The sequence below is a fragment of the Coffea arabica genome, chromosome 1c (assembly GCF_036785885.1).
Source record: "Coffea arabica cultivar ET-39 chromosome 1c, Coffea Arabica ET-39 HiFi, whole genome shotgun sequence".
Classification (NCBI taxonomy): domain Eukaryota; kingdom Viridiplantae; phylum Streptophyta; class Magnoliopsida; order Gentianales; family Rubiaceae; genus Coffea; species Coffea arabica.
This window is the reverse complement of record NC_092310.1, coordinates 3,063,850-3,080,979: the sequence shown is the minus strand read 5'-3', so window position 1 is coordinate 3,080,979 and position 17,130 is coordinate 3,063,850. Positions and strand designations below refer to the sequence as shown.

Genomic DNA, 17,130 nt, shown 5'->3' with positions numbered 1-17,130 from the left:
AATGCCCTTCCGATTCAACAAACAACCCAGAGATTGCGCCACTATAGTCCCAACAATTCAAGCAATAACAGTATTTCAGCTCACCCAAAAACTCAATAATTCCACCCAAAAGTTCAACAAATGCCTCCCCACACTGTGCTAGAGCACAACCAATTTCAACGAATATGCTAATCAAAGAGGCTAAGAGCAGGGTAACTGTCAAACACCCAACAATCCAAAACAATTGAACTCAAATCCACAAAGAAAATGCAATAAATATTCCCAAGACTCTTGCCGACCCGAAATAGCAAGTCATAATATAGACAGTAGTAACATAGGCACCATCTCCGCGCTCTCAATTAGGTAGGAAACAACAGAGAATGAACAAATCCGGAGTAAAACAACACAGCCGCTAAACGATACCAATCAACACCAAAAATTTTGGAATCGAGGTTGAAATACCTCTACTGGCCGCCAAACAAAGAACTGGAGCGGCAGTAGCCGACGCGGCGCGGCCTGGTGGTGAGAGGCGCGCAAGAGAGGGTGGAGTCGCGGGTGAAGAGCTAAGGCTGCTGAGCTGTGACGACTGACCGCGAACGGCGGAACTACTGTTGGAGTCGCATGATTGGGTGCGGTGGACAGTCGGCGCTGGTAGGAACTGTGGAGTGGGTATGGTGGTTGGCGGATAAGGTAGAGTTGAGGCGGCGTGAGTTGAGGAGGCGTGAGTCGCGGCGGCATGCGATGGAGCAGCGCGCGACTGTGGGGGAAAGCTGGAGAGAGGCATGCTGTGACGCCCCGTATGAAGGAGGGTTTTCATTTTATATATATTTTGTTGGACGAGAGGAATAGCACAGTTTTCAACTCGGAAAAGAAAAAGAAAAAATTTTATAAAAAGGCAGGGGCCAAATCCGGCCGGGAATCCGGCCAGTTTCTGGCCGGATAGCTGGCCGAATTGCCTAGTCGTTTTGAAAAAAAATTGGTTTAGCTACTGCCTTGAATCCGGCCAAGAATCCGGCCGGAAATCCGGCCAGATTCCGGCCGGATTGTGGCGTGTCACAGCCGGTCAGCTTTGACCGGCTGCCTTTTTCTTCCTTCTTATCTCATTGTTTTGGCCAAAATATCTCATTTTCTTCCCTGGTTCATCCGAGCTTCATAGAGAGAAAATACTCTCAATTTTCCTAGTTTAATCTTTGCCAAATATCTTGAGTTTTAACCGATGTTTTTGCAAACTATTTTATACAAGGGCTCACTATGGTTGGTTAAAGCTTTTGATGGATTGGTTTTGAAGGGGAAGCTCTAAGTTGGTAGCTCTCTTGAATTTGAGGTGAGTTGAATATACAAGTTACTTTTGATCTAGTATTGGTTAATTAATGGTTTGTGGTGGCCATGTGTGTTATTTTGTGGAGTATTTCATGGGTTGAAAGAGTTTATGGTGGATTTCTGATTTATTGGGTATTTTTCCGATTTTATTTGATAAGCATGAATTGGTCTTGAATTGATGGAATGTTGTGGTGTTAATTGAAGCTTGAATACGTTAATTGCGATTGATTACGGAAAATTTCCGCTTGTGGTAAGAATTCCGGTTTCTAGGGTTTTATTTAGGGATTTTCCAAGAGTGACTTATGAGTTGCTAATTGGCCTTGATTCAAGGATTTTATGGCCTAAATGGATATCTTTTATTGCTTGCGAACCGTATGTGCAATTGTGGTTAATTGCTATATGATTGGGTTTGGTTGTAGGTTGGACAAATGAAGCATTTAAGGGGAAATGCTGTCCGAACCTTGAGTGAATATGTTTGCTTTGAGTTTGGAAGTTAGGGCTTCGATTTGGATAAGGTAACGGTATATTGTGGATGAATCTTGAGCCGTGGAGGTGAGTGACTTCAAACAATTTCTAAAGTTATTTATAAACCGTTTCCTGCAGTATTTACTTTTGAACTGTTTCCAAAGTTACTTTTGAACTGTTTTCTTGCATATCATGCATGCTTGTATATGAGTGTTCCTTATTTGCTATATTTTCTTGACTTCGTGCTTTGTATTATTGATTGGTAAGGTATTAAGTGCTTTAAATGATTTCCAAACGAGCTTTCTAGGCGAGTGTGTACTTTATCGCACTCGACCTAAATAAATGTGAAAATTTTAACGATTAAATGATTAAATGCTAGTTGCTCATGTATGTAAGCATTTGGGCTGAACTGGCCATAGCCCCTTGTTACCGGTCGTCTCGAGCCAGAAACGGTCTCGGTCGGGCGATTAGGGACTTGGGTGCACGTTTGGTATACTCGAGTATTACCTATGTAGGTTGGTGGAGGTTGGTGAATGAATGAAATGAATGACCCTGAGCGAGGAAATGTCAGGAGAACGAATGTATCCTTTCCATGAATGTTACTATCGTTTTCCGTTGTACATGTTTCTTGAAATAATGATACTCCATATTTACTGTTTTGCAAACGTTATAAATGTTTTGACTTAACGTTTGATTTATGACATCATTGATTTATGGCATCATTAAAATGAATTATTGTGAAACTGATTCGATAACTGATTTTATTGGTTACTCGCTGAGCATCTAGCTCACCCCAAAACTATTTTCCCCCCCCTCGCAGGGCTCAAGGCGAAAAAAAGGCTTGTAGTGCGTATTCCTGCGAATGGATGGATTATCTTGTGTATGGTTCGAAATTGGATTGCCTCTTGTGTAATAGATTAATATTAGGGATTGTATTGAACGTTTGGAATTGATTGGATGTGTAATAGTCTAGTTTTGGACTTCCTCCTGTATAATAATTGTGATTAAGGATCAGAGTGGCGCAGCGGATGCGTGGACGCTTCGCTTTTGACATGTAATTATTGGTTAATTTGATGTATATTTGAGTTTTATATTGTAATTTATTTGAGGATTGTAGTGATCGACTGAGTCCCGGCGAGAGCTGGGCAGGCGCCCCGCAGAACCCTCTGGTTCGCCTTAGGGGGAGATGGGGCCGTTACAGCTGGTATCAGAGCTTAGGCTTCAGATCTCTGTAATGTATCCTAAGCTTAAAGTTTAGGATGCCGGAATGTGGGTCTAGTTTGCAATGTAAGTGATTCCTTGTAGGAATGAAAATCGGACAAGTGGGATTGGAATAATTATTCGTGCTTGCTTGGAATTGATTGGATGTGTAATAGTCTAGTTTTGGACTTCCTCCTGTATAATAATTGTGATTAAGGATCAGAGTGGCGCAGCGGATGAGTGGACGCTTCGCTTTTGACATGTAATTATTGGTTAATTTGATGTATATTTGAGTTTTATATTGTAATTTATTTGAGGATGAGTCCCGGCGAGAGCTGGGCAGGCGGCCCGCCGAACCCTCTGGTTCGCCTTAGGGGGAGGTGGGGCTGTTACACGCGCGACCGTGGGCAGCGGCGGTGCACGATGCTACGGACGGCGGCGGGCAATGGGTCTGCTGTGGTGGAGACTGCGCGCGCGGAGGTAAAGGGCAGCAGCTCGCAGGTGAGGAGGAGATAGGACGTGCGAGGTGGAATCGATGTCGACTGAGGGGCGGCGGAGCTAAGCTCGTGGAGGCGGCACGCGATGGAGCTTCGGTCGAACAGAAGGAAGGAAACAGCGGTAGGAGAAGAAAGGAGGAAAAGAGAAAGAAAGAAGGAGAAGAAGAAAAGAAAAAAGAAAGAAAAGAAAAGAAGGAAAAAGAAAAAGAAAAAAAGATTTTTTTCTTTTTTTTTTGAAATATTTAAGCTACGGTGAAAAGGAAATTTTTTGTTTTTGTTTTGTTTCGTTTTTTTATATATATATTATTTTTTTATTTTTGTACTAATTAAAAATTATTTTTTTTTATTTTTTTTATTATTACAAAACTCAACTCTGAAATTCAAAATTAGAGACTAACAGGGAATCACTAACCGGTCTTGAGTTTTTCTTTTCAATGCTTGCTTTTCCCGCGAAGGCGACGTGGGCACGTGACGAAAGCACGGAATGAGGAGCTCTCCGGGTGACTTGACGCGGGCACGTTATGAGGGCAAAAACTCCTTCTGACGATTCTAACCATGAGCTCTTCGTATGTCATGACGCGGGCACGTCATGACAGAAGGACATCTACAAATCATCAAAACGAAAATGGAAATCAGAAATCATTCAAATTCAAGGAAAACATATGTAAACTATCACACGAAATCAAACAAACAATTAAAAGCAACAATTGGGTTGCCTCCCAATGAGCGCCTTTCTTTAACGTCTTTAGTTAGACATGGCAAAGTGCTACAAAGTGGGACACGGTGGTGCATCTATACTCATCGTCTCCACTTCTCCACTTGAAAAACTTTTGTAATAATGTTTGAGACGGTGTCCATTCACCACAAACTTGTTGTCTGTCTTGGCACTCTGGATTTCAACTGCACCATATGGAAACGCGTGAGTAACAATAAAAGGTCCAATCCAACGGGAACATAGCTTACCTGGGAATAGCTTGAGCCTAGATTGGTGCAGGAGGACCTTCTGACCAATTTCAAAGGTTTTTCTAGAGATTTGTTGGTCATGAAATGCCCGACTCTTCTTCTTGTAAATTAGTGCATTTTCGTAGGCTTCGTTGCGGATCTCCTCCAATTCTTGCAAATCCAACTTCCGTTGAGCACCGGCATCTTCTAGATTTATGTTACACTGTTTAATGGCTAAAAAAACCTTGTGCTCAAACTCCACTGGAAGATGACACGGATTCCCAAATACCAACCTGTACGGTGACATCCCTATAGGGGTCTTGTATTCCGTCCGATAGGCCCAAAGTGCATCTTCCAACCGTTGACACCAATCCTTCCTATCGGGTCGCACCATTTTCTCCAAAATAGACTTAATTTTCCTATTTGATACCTCTGCTTGACTATTAGTCTGCGGGTGGTACGACGTCGAGATCCTGTGAAGTACGCCATACTTGCGAAACAACGCGGCTATGATTTTGTTGCAGAAATGCATCCCCCTGTCACTGACAATGGCCTTTGCCATTTCAAAAAGTACAAAAATATTAGACCTAATAAAATCTGTAACCACTTTTGAATCATTAGTCCGGGTGGCCTTAGCCTCCACCCATTTAGACACGTAATCGACTGCCAACAAAATATACACAAAACCAAATGAGGTAGGAAAGGACCCCATGAAATCGATACCCTACACATCGAAAATTTCAACAAAAATCAACAGAACTTGGGGTATATGATCTCTACGGGCTATATTACCTACCCTTTGATAGCGATCACACGACTTACAAAACACATATGCATCTTTAAACAAAGAAGACCAGTAAAACCCACTTTCCAATACCTTATGAGTCGTTCTCTTGGGTCCAAAATGACCTCCACAGGCAAAAGTATGACAGAAAGTTAAAATTGATTGAAATTCAGCCTCACTTACACATCGCCTCATCACCTGATCAGCACATCTCTTCCATAAGTACCGGTCATCCCAGATGAAATACTTGGTGTCGCTCTTCAATTTATCCCTCTTCGATTTCGGCCAACCTGAAGGGAAATTACCCGTTACTAAATAATTAACTAAATCCGCATACCAAGGCAATTGAGAATTTAAAGAAAATAGATGCTCTTCAAGGAATGCATCCTTCAATGGTTCGTTCTTCTCTCCCACTGGTATGCGATTCAAGTGGTCGGCAACTAGATTCTCTGAGGCCCTTTTATCCCTTATCTCCAAATCAAATTCCTGTAGGAGCAATATCCATCTGATAAGTCTCGATTTTGCATTTTTCTTAGTCATTAGGTACCTTAATGATGTATGATCAGAAAATACAATTACTTTAGCACCTATCAAATATGACCTGAATTTTTTTCAAGCAAAAATAACCGTAAGAAACTCCTTCTCAGTAGTGGAGTAATTCAATTGGGCCCCATTCAGGGTTCGGGATGCATAGTAGATGACGTGAGCTGCCTTTCATACTATTTGCCCCAATATAGCCCTTACAGCATAATCACTGGTATCGCACATAATCTCAAATGGCAAACTCCAATCGGGGGGCTGGATGATCGGGGGTACGGTCAATAGCTCTTTCAACTTGTCGAAAGTTTTCTCACTCTTGTCATCGAATTCAAAGGTCACATCTTTTTGTAAAAGTTAGAATAACGGGGTTTCAATTTTTGAAAAATTCTTGATGAACCTTCGGTAAAAACCTGCATGTCCACGCACCTCCCGCACACTCGCGGGGTAAGATAAGTCAGATATGATGTCTATTTTAGCCCTATCGATCTCAATACCTTTAGAAGATACGATATCCCAACTATCCCATGTTCAACCATAAAATGACATTTTTTTCAATTAAACACGAGATTAGTCTCTATACATCTTAACAAGATCAATCTCAGATTATCTAGACATGTATCCCAAAACTATCCCATGTTCAACCATAAAATGACATTTTTTCCAATTAAACACGAGATTAGTCTCTATACATCTTAACAAGATCAATCTCAGGTTATCTAGACATGTATCAAAACTATCACCATACACACTGAAGTCGTCCATAAAAATCTCAATTATTTTCTCTATATATTCAGAGAAAATGCTTACCATACACCTCTGAAATGTTGCAGGTACATTGCACAACCCGAAGGGCATTCGTCTATAAGCAAAGGTCCTGAACGGGCATGTGAAGGTCGTCTTCCCTTGATCCTCTGGTGCAATTGTTATCTGAAAATATCCTGAAAATCCATCCAAAATGCAATAGTAAGCTCTACAAGTCAAACGTTCAACTATTTGGTCAATGAAAGGGAGGGGGAAATGGTCTTTTTTGGTGACGGCGTTCAACCTACGGTAGTCAATACACTGCCTCCATCTAGTGGGCTTGCGCACTGGCACGAACTCACCCGTTTGATTAGCCTCTACCGTCATTCCTGCCTTCTTTGGGACTACCTGGACCGGACTCACCCAAGGGCTATCTGATATCGCAAAGATGATCCCCACATCTAACAGTTTCAAAATTTCTTTTTTCACCACTTCCATCATGAGGGGATTGAGCCTCCTTTAAACCTATCGTACAGGTTTGGCATCCTCTTCAAGTCTAATTCGGTGCATACAGATGGAGGGGCTGATCCCCTTGATGTCTGCGATGGTCCAACCAATCACCTCTTTATGCTCTCTAAGGACTCGGATCAACTTCTTCTCTTGAGTTTTCGAGAGTGCAGTTGAGATAATATTTGAAATGTTTCATTGTCGTCCAGATACGCATATTTCAAATGCTCCAGTAGGGGTTCCAACTCCAATACGGGTGCCTGCACCACCGATGGTAATACCCTTTGATGAGATTCGAGAATGAATATAGGTGAAATTTCGTACCTTTTTGTGGAGGTTGGCAATGAGTGTAATGCCCCTATTGTGCATTTCAGATCTTCACTCCACTCTATCTCAGGAATTGTTTCCAACTCGAGATGCTTGGTTAAAGCAACTTCCAATTCATCCCTGCAAACAGTTTCAAACACTTCCCGTACCGCAGGGTCAACAGCACTCACAGAAAAAATAGAATTAAAGTTAGAGTTTGAGGGATATTTCATAGTATCAAAGATATTAAAATGCACAATCTCCCCATCAAACTTCATGGACAACGTACCCCTATTAACATCAATTTTTGTTTGTGCTGTACTCATAAAGGGTCTACCTAATAACAAAGGTGAGGGATCGGGTGAGTGATCATCATCTATATCAAGTACATAAAAATCAGTTGGAAACACCAAATCAATAACTTTTACCAACACATTTTCAACCAATCCATCAGGATATGCATTAGTTCGGTCAGCTAATTGAATGATTATCCCAATTTCTTTTAATGAACCTAGTTTTAGAGAAGCATAGATAGATTTAAGCATGACATTAATTGATGCTCCCAGATCCAACATGGCCCGTCTAATCACAGTGTTGCCTATCCTACAGGGAATAGTAAACATACTTGGGTCCTTGCACTTTGATGGAAGCTTTCTTTGCAGGACTGTAGACACATTTTCCCCAACAATGACCCTTTCATTTCCCCTCAATCGCCTTCGGTTGACACACAAGTCCCTTAGAAACTTGGCATATTTCGGTACTTGTTTGATTGCGTCTAAGAGGGGTATATTAATCTCTACTTTGCGGAACACTTCCAGGATCTCCTTCTCCTTATCCTGCTTCTTCGATTTTTCCAACCTGTTAGGGAAAGGAGGCGGGTTAGTTTTAACTGTAATTATTGGGTTTGGAAGTACCTTTGGATTTGCACCATTGCTGTCCTCCCTCTCAAGCTCATTTTCGATTTTTTCTTCATCCTTGTCCTTAGGGATCACAGGCTCAGGCCCCTGAATTTCCTTTCCGTTCCTTAGGGTCATCGTGCTTACATTCTTCGGGTTCAATTCAAGTTGAGACGGCAATTTACCTTGCACTTGGGACTCCAAGCGGTTGATTGTTTTGGCCATTTAATTCATCTGATTTCTTATGTCCTGCATTTCGGAGTCCGCCTTTTGTTGATTAGCAAGTAGTTGCTTCATCATCTCCTCCATAGACGGACTTGAATTCGAAGGAGGTGGTGGTGGCCGAGGGTGGTACTGTTGTTGATGCCCTTGCTGTCTGTTCGGTACAAAGTTGGACTGCCTATTTCCTCAATAACTGAAATTCGGATGGTCCTTCTAGCCGGGATTGTACGTATTCGAGTACAGGTCATAGGGCCTTCTTGGCGCGGGCGCGTGACCAGCCATGTTTACTTGCTCTGCACTTTCTTCTTGAATCACTGGGCACATATCTGTAGAATAACCCATACCAGTACAAATCCCACACACCTTGGCCTGAGATGCATTTCCTACAACCAGTTGCCTAACAAACGAGGTCAACTCAGTTAGCTGCTGCTGGATAGAGGATGTCTCTACCTCATTCACCTTGTGTATTGGGATATCCTCTCTCGTACCGAATTGTTGTGAATTCTCTGACATCCCCTCAATTAACTCCCATGCTTCCCGAGGGGTTTTGTTCACCAATACTCCTCCACTTGTAGCATCAATTATGCTCCTGTCTCTGAAAAGAAATCCTTCATAAAAATACTGTATGAGCAACTGCTCACTTATTTGGTGTTGGGGGCATTTGATGCACAATTTCTTGAATCGCTCCCAATACTCATAAAGCGACTCCCCTGGGTGCTGTTTGATACCACAAATCTCCTTTCTTAGACTTGCAGCTCGAGACACGGGTAAATACTTATCTAAGAATTTTTTCTTTAACTGATCCCACGTGGTGATACTACCTGGTGGTAGGTAGTTCAACCAGTCTTTTGCAGAATCTTTCAAGGAGAAAGGAAATGCCCTTATTTTTACCTGCTCTTCTGTGATTTCCGAGGGCTTCATACTATTGCACACGACATCAAACTCCTGCAGATGTTTATACGGCTCTTCACCTGATAAACCATGAAAAGAAGGTAGAAGATGAATTAGACCATATTTTTACTCAAATAGAACGTTATCATTTAAAGTGGGAAAAGTAATGCATAAAGGCTGCTGATTTAAATCAGGTGCAGCCAACTCCCTTAATGTTCGTGAATCAGCCATGGTGCCTTCCTCCTAATCAGAGTCACTCGAAGTGTCACCAAACGAATCTGTTGGTTCAACTTCCGACTCAGGTCTCAGAGATGCAGCACTGGAGTGCTCCTCTCTGAGTTGTCTGGTCTCTTTTCTTGTCTTACGTGCGATTTTCTCTACCTCGGGGTCGAAAATTAATTCACCTGTATGAAAAGAACGAGGCATACACTTGAAAAGCACCAGAAAGTTAGATAAAAAATGAATTTAAAAAGAAACAAATAATAACGCCAGTCCCCGGCAACGATGCCAAAAATTGACAGGATGTCGAAATCTGTACAATAATAAAATTAAACCTAATTGCCAGTTAAAATGATCAAAACCCAATTCCAAGTACTGGAGCAGGGACTTTAGGTGTGCAATGGGTTACTTGATTCACCCTGTTCCCGAAGAGTTTGCTTGATCCGATATACTCGAATGGGATGATTTTTCTTTTTTTCACAAATAATTATGAATTTGTAAACAAGACAAGTAGGGTCGTATTCTCAGGGATTGAGTATATTTGTCTCTTAAGAAATCCAAAGTAACATAGGGGATGATTTTGTAGGAAGGACGATAATCAGATAAATTCAAATAAGAAAATAAAAATAAATAACTAACTAGAAATTAAACAACCATTCACTGAACTTAGAGTAACAATAATTAAAGGGCTAAATCAATTAAAACAAGAAACAATTAAGAATAAAATAAAGTAAGCAACTAAAGGTCAAATGGCAATTCATTAAAATCAAGGTAATATTAATTAAAGATCTAACCAAGGAATAACTTCAGCATTGGTTCACCTAATTGATCATCGATGCACAAGCACTTCCAATTATTTATTAATAAATAGGTTATAACTGCCAAACAAGTGATGACAGTCAACCCCTCCTTACTGTGTCGGTGATTAAGGTACGCCCGTTAATCACTGTTCTAATTGAGAAATAATCCTAAGTACACCCATAAGATTTAATTCCCCAATTGCCTTACGTGTTAGAGGAGCCCTATTCCAATCAAATAACGCACTACCAGGGCTGTTTCAGATTAGTTCGCATATCCCCCTGACACAAATCTAGTTATGCCAGTTATCACTAGTTTAAGACAATTAAACAATTACGAATTTAATGCCCTAACTGACAATAGATTATCAAATTAACTAAGTATCAGCATCCAAAACAATCAATTAATTGAACAATCATAAGCACTGCAATCAAGGAATATGCGAATACCAATAAATAAAAGGAAAAGATAAAATTAAACCGATCTCACAATTTTTAGGCGAATCAAAGCTTTCATTGTCCCTTGACTAGAGTTGAAAAATTAGTTCATATTTGATGAACAAAACCCACAGAAAATCGCAGAGAAAGTTGCGGCCATTGTCCTTCGAAATTAGAAGAGTCCAATTCGTCCAAATGTTTGAAAAGATAGCAAAGCTACAGCAACTAATTCCATGGTTTCTACTTGTCCAGGCGTACGAAGAGAAGACTACGCCAGGAAGGAAAATGGAAAAGTCAAAGTTGTTTAATTTCCTCTGACATGCATAGGAGAGGTCCTAACCAAAAGTCTAAAAGGAAAAATCTAATGCTAAACTAAAGCTCTTCATCGTTTCTCCTCACAACCGTGGAGAATGACTACTAAAGGCCAAGAAGAAAAGTCAAAAGTGAGGCTAAGCTCCGGGAGGCCAAAATCCTCTGCCTCTTTTTCTCCTTTTTTCATCTCTTCCTCAATCTCCGTGCGGCAGCTCCCATTTTCTCCGGAGGAAGACTTCGGCCAAATGACCAAAAAGGGCTTGCGTCTCTTTTTCAAAAATGCCCCTGGAACAAGCTCTATCATTTGAATTTCTTTTCTGTCAAATTGGCACCTGTTATCATATTTTCATTCTGCCCCCTAAGATAAACGCAAAATACTAAAAGTGAGTAGAAACTATTAATTAATCCACATCGGGTCAGGTAATAGAGAAAATTAATAATAAAATAAATGAGAAAATTGCAACCTATCAATATATAGTAGTTTAGATGGAATTTATGTGCATTAATGAGTGCCCAATAGGTACTCATCAGAAAGATCCTTTTTCTAAAAGCATGTGTGATATTTAACTGATGAGAAATAGGGAAGTTTCCTTAAAAAAATTGGTATTGGTGAAAGTTTACTTAATTTAGTGTTTAAATTATATAATTATGTATAATGCCATTAATTTGGTATTCAAATTATTGTATTGTTTACAATTGTTACTGAAATTGATTAATTCTAAACATTACCAAATTATTGTATTGTTAGGGAACTTAATTAATTCTAAACATTTTTCCTTAATTTGGTATTATAGTTAGTAGATAGTCGTACTTATTTCTGTTATGGTTAATAAGTAAAACTAAGGAAATTGATGGTGGTTTCATTTATTACGACGTTTCTAACGTTTGATTGTTCGCTATAAGTTTGGTAAACCTATTTATGGTCTTATTTTATTTTGTAAAATCAAAGGCAACTATGTGGCATGCCATGTTTGAAATTGTCTACTTTTAAACTTTTTTTTTAAAGTTGTATTAGGTAAGGTTAGGACATTTAAATAGATTATCATATGATAGGTGGACACTTTCTAATATTAAGTAATGTATTTACGTTAGTATCTATTCCATAGGTTTAAAAGTAATTATAATGATTAAATTAAATCAATTTTGTTAAAAAAGAGAATGGAGAATAAGATGCTTAATGAGAGAATTGACCTGAAAATCCCTCGTACAATACATACATACATACATATTATTGAGTTTGACTCATAGTGATCATTTATCAAAGAATGACTCTGGTTATCAATTGATTGAACAATCTGGAGCAATTTACTTAAAATACGTAGTTGACATTCATAAAAAGTATTTAATGAATTATGGGTATATATTGAATCCTGGGTCAAAATCAATACTAAGAGCTATCAAAATACTAAGATTTATATATGTGGATAATTTCAAAAACTTCCCCTGATGTTTTTGACAATTACACATAAATACCCTCTAATACAAAAAAATTATACTACCCTCATTTCCTATCTGGCTTCAATCAATTGCAATTCAAATACTTCCTATTCGGTTTCATTGTGCTCCGATTAAAAGAATAAAGGAAACCATGTTTTCTATTTTCTTCTAATTAAAACATCAATTACCTTCTTTTATCCAAACATGAATATGTAGACATGCACTTGAGCGCTTCTCTTTAACTTTTTTTTTATATATAAATCCTGAAATTTAATTCGTGTAAAGAAAAGAAGAAGAAGTAGTGTCTTTTGCATAATCATTCACTCATTTTCCAGATTACATCATTCATCAATGCCAGGACAATTATTATTTTTTCCTGGTCCTCCAAAGAAAATGGTATCTCCCCAATTATATTTCTTTACAAGCACTGCATTGTAGCCATTTGGATTGTCGACGCGAACTTTAAAGTTTCCAGCAGGCTTCAAATTGTTTGATTCATCGATTACTTGAAGGGCTCTGATAAGACTTGATCCTCCAAATTTTTCTTGAGCAAAATGGCCACTACCCATTTGAGTTGTAGTGTGCTGCCCATCTATAATTGCAGAGCTTAGCACCTCTCCACCCCATCCGATCACTGAAGCACTTTCAGCCAGGTCTGAGAATATGGGAGGCAGGCCAGTAACCAATTATTTTATCGGCCGTTTTCCATGCTAGCCCCCAAACATCTTGTTTTGGGTCCTAAAGAAATTTAGTTTACCCACTAGATCAAATTTTCAAGTACGAGGAAAAAGCAATTAGGAGCAAAGGAAGAAGCAAGAATCAGGATGATTAGGAAAAAGTATGTTAATTATCAGATGGCAAACCATTTGACAGCTAATCTATGCTGATTTCTCAACCATTTTTATTCTTGCTACCTTCCGAAAACGGAAGCCGAGTTCGTGTTGGGGTCCACGATGGGTAGAAATCCAATAAATGCCGCCTCCCAATACTACGTCTGGATTCGTGTGAACAAAGCCAGGGCAGTCCAATTTGTAACACCCGTTGGAATGATAGCCCATCAATGTTTTTAAATTTGGACCAGAGAGTGAACCGAAAACGTTCCGGTTCACGATTTGATTGATTCAACCGATTCGATCCCAATTCAAAAGTTTAATAATTTTTTATCCATTTTAGTATTAAGAATTTTGAATAAAATTAAATTATTTATTTTAGAAAATAAATATTTAATAAAAATCAGTTGAACCTTTTGATTTTTACCGGTTCAACCGATTCATGACCGATTTTGATCGATTCAATTAATTCTTTGATTTTTTAATTTTTTTTTCAACTGTCGAGATAATTGGAAACTCCCAACAAAGTTAAATTAACACTCGAAGGTACTTTGATTTTTTAATTGAATTGGATCGGAAGCATGATCGGTTCGCTGTTCAACCGGTTGAACCGACTGATCTGATCTGATTTTTAAAACATTGGTTTATACAACTTAGATTAATAAGGAAATTTAGATTAGATGTAATGGCTTACAGTCCAGTAGGTGAAGAGTCTTGCTGTATTAATCTCCATAAAGATCTGGGAGTACCTGTTATTTTAATAAGCAAATTAAGCAAATCATGGAATATGAGCCAAATGCTCAAGTGTTTATAGTTTAACAAGAAAATGAGTAGTTTGGAAAAAAAAAAATTATAGGGATGAAGTACCATCCAACCAGCTTCAATGGAGTTGACCTTTGCATCAGGAATTCCAAGAATCCAGGTTTGAGACGAGCTAAAGTCTTCGTTTTGAACGTGGGGTTTCCAAAGGTTTAGATATGCCTTTGTCCCAAAGTACTTGCCACCTTGCACGTATGCAAATGCACGCTAAAAATTTAAACGGAAACAATTCAAAGAACAGGAAAATCAAACTAAAATACAAAAATTAATGAATTAAAATTCTTCCACAATTAGTGTTCTCTGATAAGATTCTATTCATATACAAAACTAGACAGCCAATATTGAGAGGGATCGAGAAAAGTTTACATTGGCGGGATGAATTTTAATACTAGTGTAAAACGGTTTTAAATTTTTGTTGGTTTAAAAGTTCAAAATTTTAAAGAATAATTTTTAAAAAAAAATTCAATTTTTTACGAGAGACAAATAAAAATTTTTGAAACTTACCGGGCCAACCCGGTAACATGGGTCCGCCCCTGGCCAATGTTATCCTAATGGTGTTTGAGTAGCAAGAATATTCTACAGTGCAATGACAATTGTTTCAAGTGATTGTACCATTTGCATCAGAACTTTAATAATTATAGGAACGTATAAATATTTAATACCTTTATCTAAACAAGAATTTTCTTGATGTTTGCCTTCACATCAATTGGAGAAATTTGGAGAATGTTTTTGTGCTTCTTCTTGGCATATCTCTTGAGATTGCTTGGATTTTGGTGTCTTCTGATAGGAATGGTACCCTCAGGACACCTCCCATTCAACTGTCATAAATGAGGAGAAATTTTCAATTTTGTGATGAATTTTAAAAAAATTCTACAAAAGGGGTGATTTTTGTGAGTTATTCCGTAGGGGGGTCTTCGCATTCCCTGAATGCGAGCTCTACTTATTGAGGAATGCGAGTTTAAGTATATTTTAAATTTTTTTGTTTTTTTTTTGGAGCTAGAGAATTTTTTCCAAAAAATAGTAAGAGCTAAATGCAAGGTCCTAAATGTTTTTTTTTAATTCTTCAAATAGCTCGCATTTGATAAATTTGACCTCCAAAAATTGTATTTAATTTTTTTGTTAGATTTCGCATTTATAAGTATGACTTTCAGAAAATTAAATTCAAACTTGCTAGAAAAAAAATTTTAAATGAAATTTACGAGCTCCCAAAAAAATATAAAATTAACTGTAAATGTTGTTTGTTTTGTAGAATTTGCCTTTACTAAAATGCTGTCGGTAGTAAAATCTTATTTTAAAAGCTCTACAAAAATCTTATATTTCGGAGAAATGTTATTTAAAAATCTGTAATTAGCAGAGGAATAAATTTTTTTTTATTTTAAAACTTGCACGTGCCTAAAGTCATCAAATATGTGCTCTAAAAAAAATCATATTTCTTTTATATTAAAAAAAATTGGTAATTGTACGGTTGGTTGGAAATACGTTATTTTATTATAATACATTTAAATGGTGGAAAAAGTACACATGCATAGTTCTTTCTATTTCATATATCAATGTAAAAATAGAATGAAATTGTTAACATGTAAGGTGTTGACTATATTTTATGAAAAAAATACTAACTTTTTTTCCTTTTTATCAAATAAATTTTTTTTTATCAAATTCTAATTTTCCTTTGTTATTAATGAATCGTATTTATTTGTTGACACCGATGAATATTAGTTATAAGAATGTAATAGTTAATAGTCATTAATATCTGTTACAATTTCAACTGTAATTTTAGAAATTTAATAACGCAATGTTATTTAAAAAAATTATATAAGTTATTTTTATGAAGTGCATGTTATTTGTTTGGTAGTTGAAAAGGAAAAGAAAAAAAAGTAAATCAAATATCTAGTGATTAAATCTTGCGTGTTTTACCTTTAACAATTATTGGCAGGATTACTATTTTGATTAAAAAAATAAAGCGATAATCAAGGCAAATTTATTGTCATGCAAAAATCCTAAAACCCTAAGTGCTAAAGCCGTAAAACACTAAATCGTAAATCTTAGAAACCAAATCCTTGTAAACCCTAAAACATTAAATCAAGGTTGTTGGGTTTATTAAAATCCATTAAAAAATATTTTAATGGCACGATAGGATTACTATTTTAATTAAAAATCTAAAGTTCTAATGAAGGCACACTATTGTCAAACTAAAATCCTACAACCCTAAACCCGAAAGTGCTATTCTTCTAAAACACTAAATCTTGATCTCTAAAACCCTAAAACCCTGAATCCTAAAAGCCTCAAACCTTGAGTGCTATCTCTAATGTAGTCAGTAGCTGAACCAAAGATATGATATTTTCTTTTGTCTACAACTCATTTGGTCTTCTCTTTTGTTACAGAAGCATGTGCCACCGATTTCTGTCTCTCAAAATAGCTGGAAAAGTTGTGAGAAAGGTAAAGGAAAACGGCTGTGCCACTTGCTGAAGAGAAAGACAGATCCGAGCCTCAGATCCGAGGGTTGAATATAGATCCGAGCTCGGATCTTTAGGATCCGAGGACTTCCTATGATGGATCCGGGGTCAGATCTTCTGACCTCGGATACACTCCTCCAGAAGTACAGACGAGGGATCGGATCTCTCTTTGGTCTCACGGATCCGAGCTCGGATCCGTGGCATTAAATTTTCAGTTTTTTCGCTTCTTTCCTTTTTTCTTCATTTTTGCTCCTAATTTCTTGTGTACTTTATCCTCTGGACAATCCTTACACTTCTGTCAGCTCGTGCATGAACTTCATATATCGATATCCTTCACAATTTCATAAAATTAATGCATTAATCCACTCATTTAATCCACTTATTAATCCACTCACAATTACTCAGAATTGAACATTTTGGCCATTAACTTGAAATATTGGAAAATATTTTAAAAATTTTTTACAGAATTTCCCCATAAAAATGGACAAAACTCCCTGTCAACAACCTCAATTTCAAGAAAATTAACCACAATACA

The 17,130-nt window shown here is 37.8% G+C and overlaps 1 protein-coding gene and 1 non-coding gene across 2 annotated transcripts; one reads left to right on the top strand and one right to left on the bottom strand.

The window, feature by feature from the left end:
• Window positions 1-7,115: 7,115 nt before the first annotated feature.
• On the bottom strand, window positions 7,116-8,402 carry LOC113736246 (uncharacterized). Its single transcript, XM_072083590.1, has one exon. The coding sequence runs from the start codon at window positions 8,400-8,402 to the stop codon at window positions 7,116-7,118; it is 1,287 nt and encodes a 428-aa protein (XP_071939691.1).
• A 640-nt stretch (window positions 8,403-9,042) lies between these two features.
• Window positions 9,043-9,149, top strand: LOC113743787 (small nucleolar RNA R71). Its single transcript, XR_003461204.1, has one exon. It is a non-coding gene; the product is annotated as a small nucleolar RNA R71 (small nucleolar RNA).
• The last annotated feature ends 7,981 nt before the right edge of the window (window positions 9,150-17,130 follow it).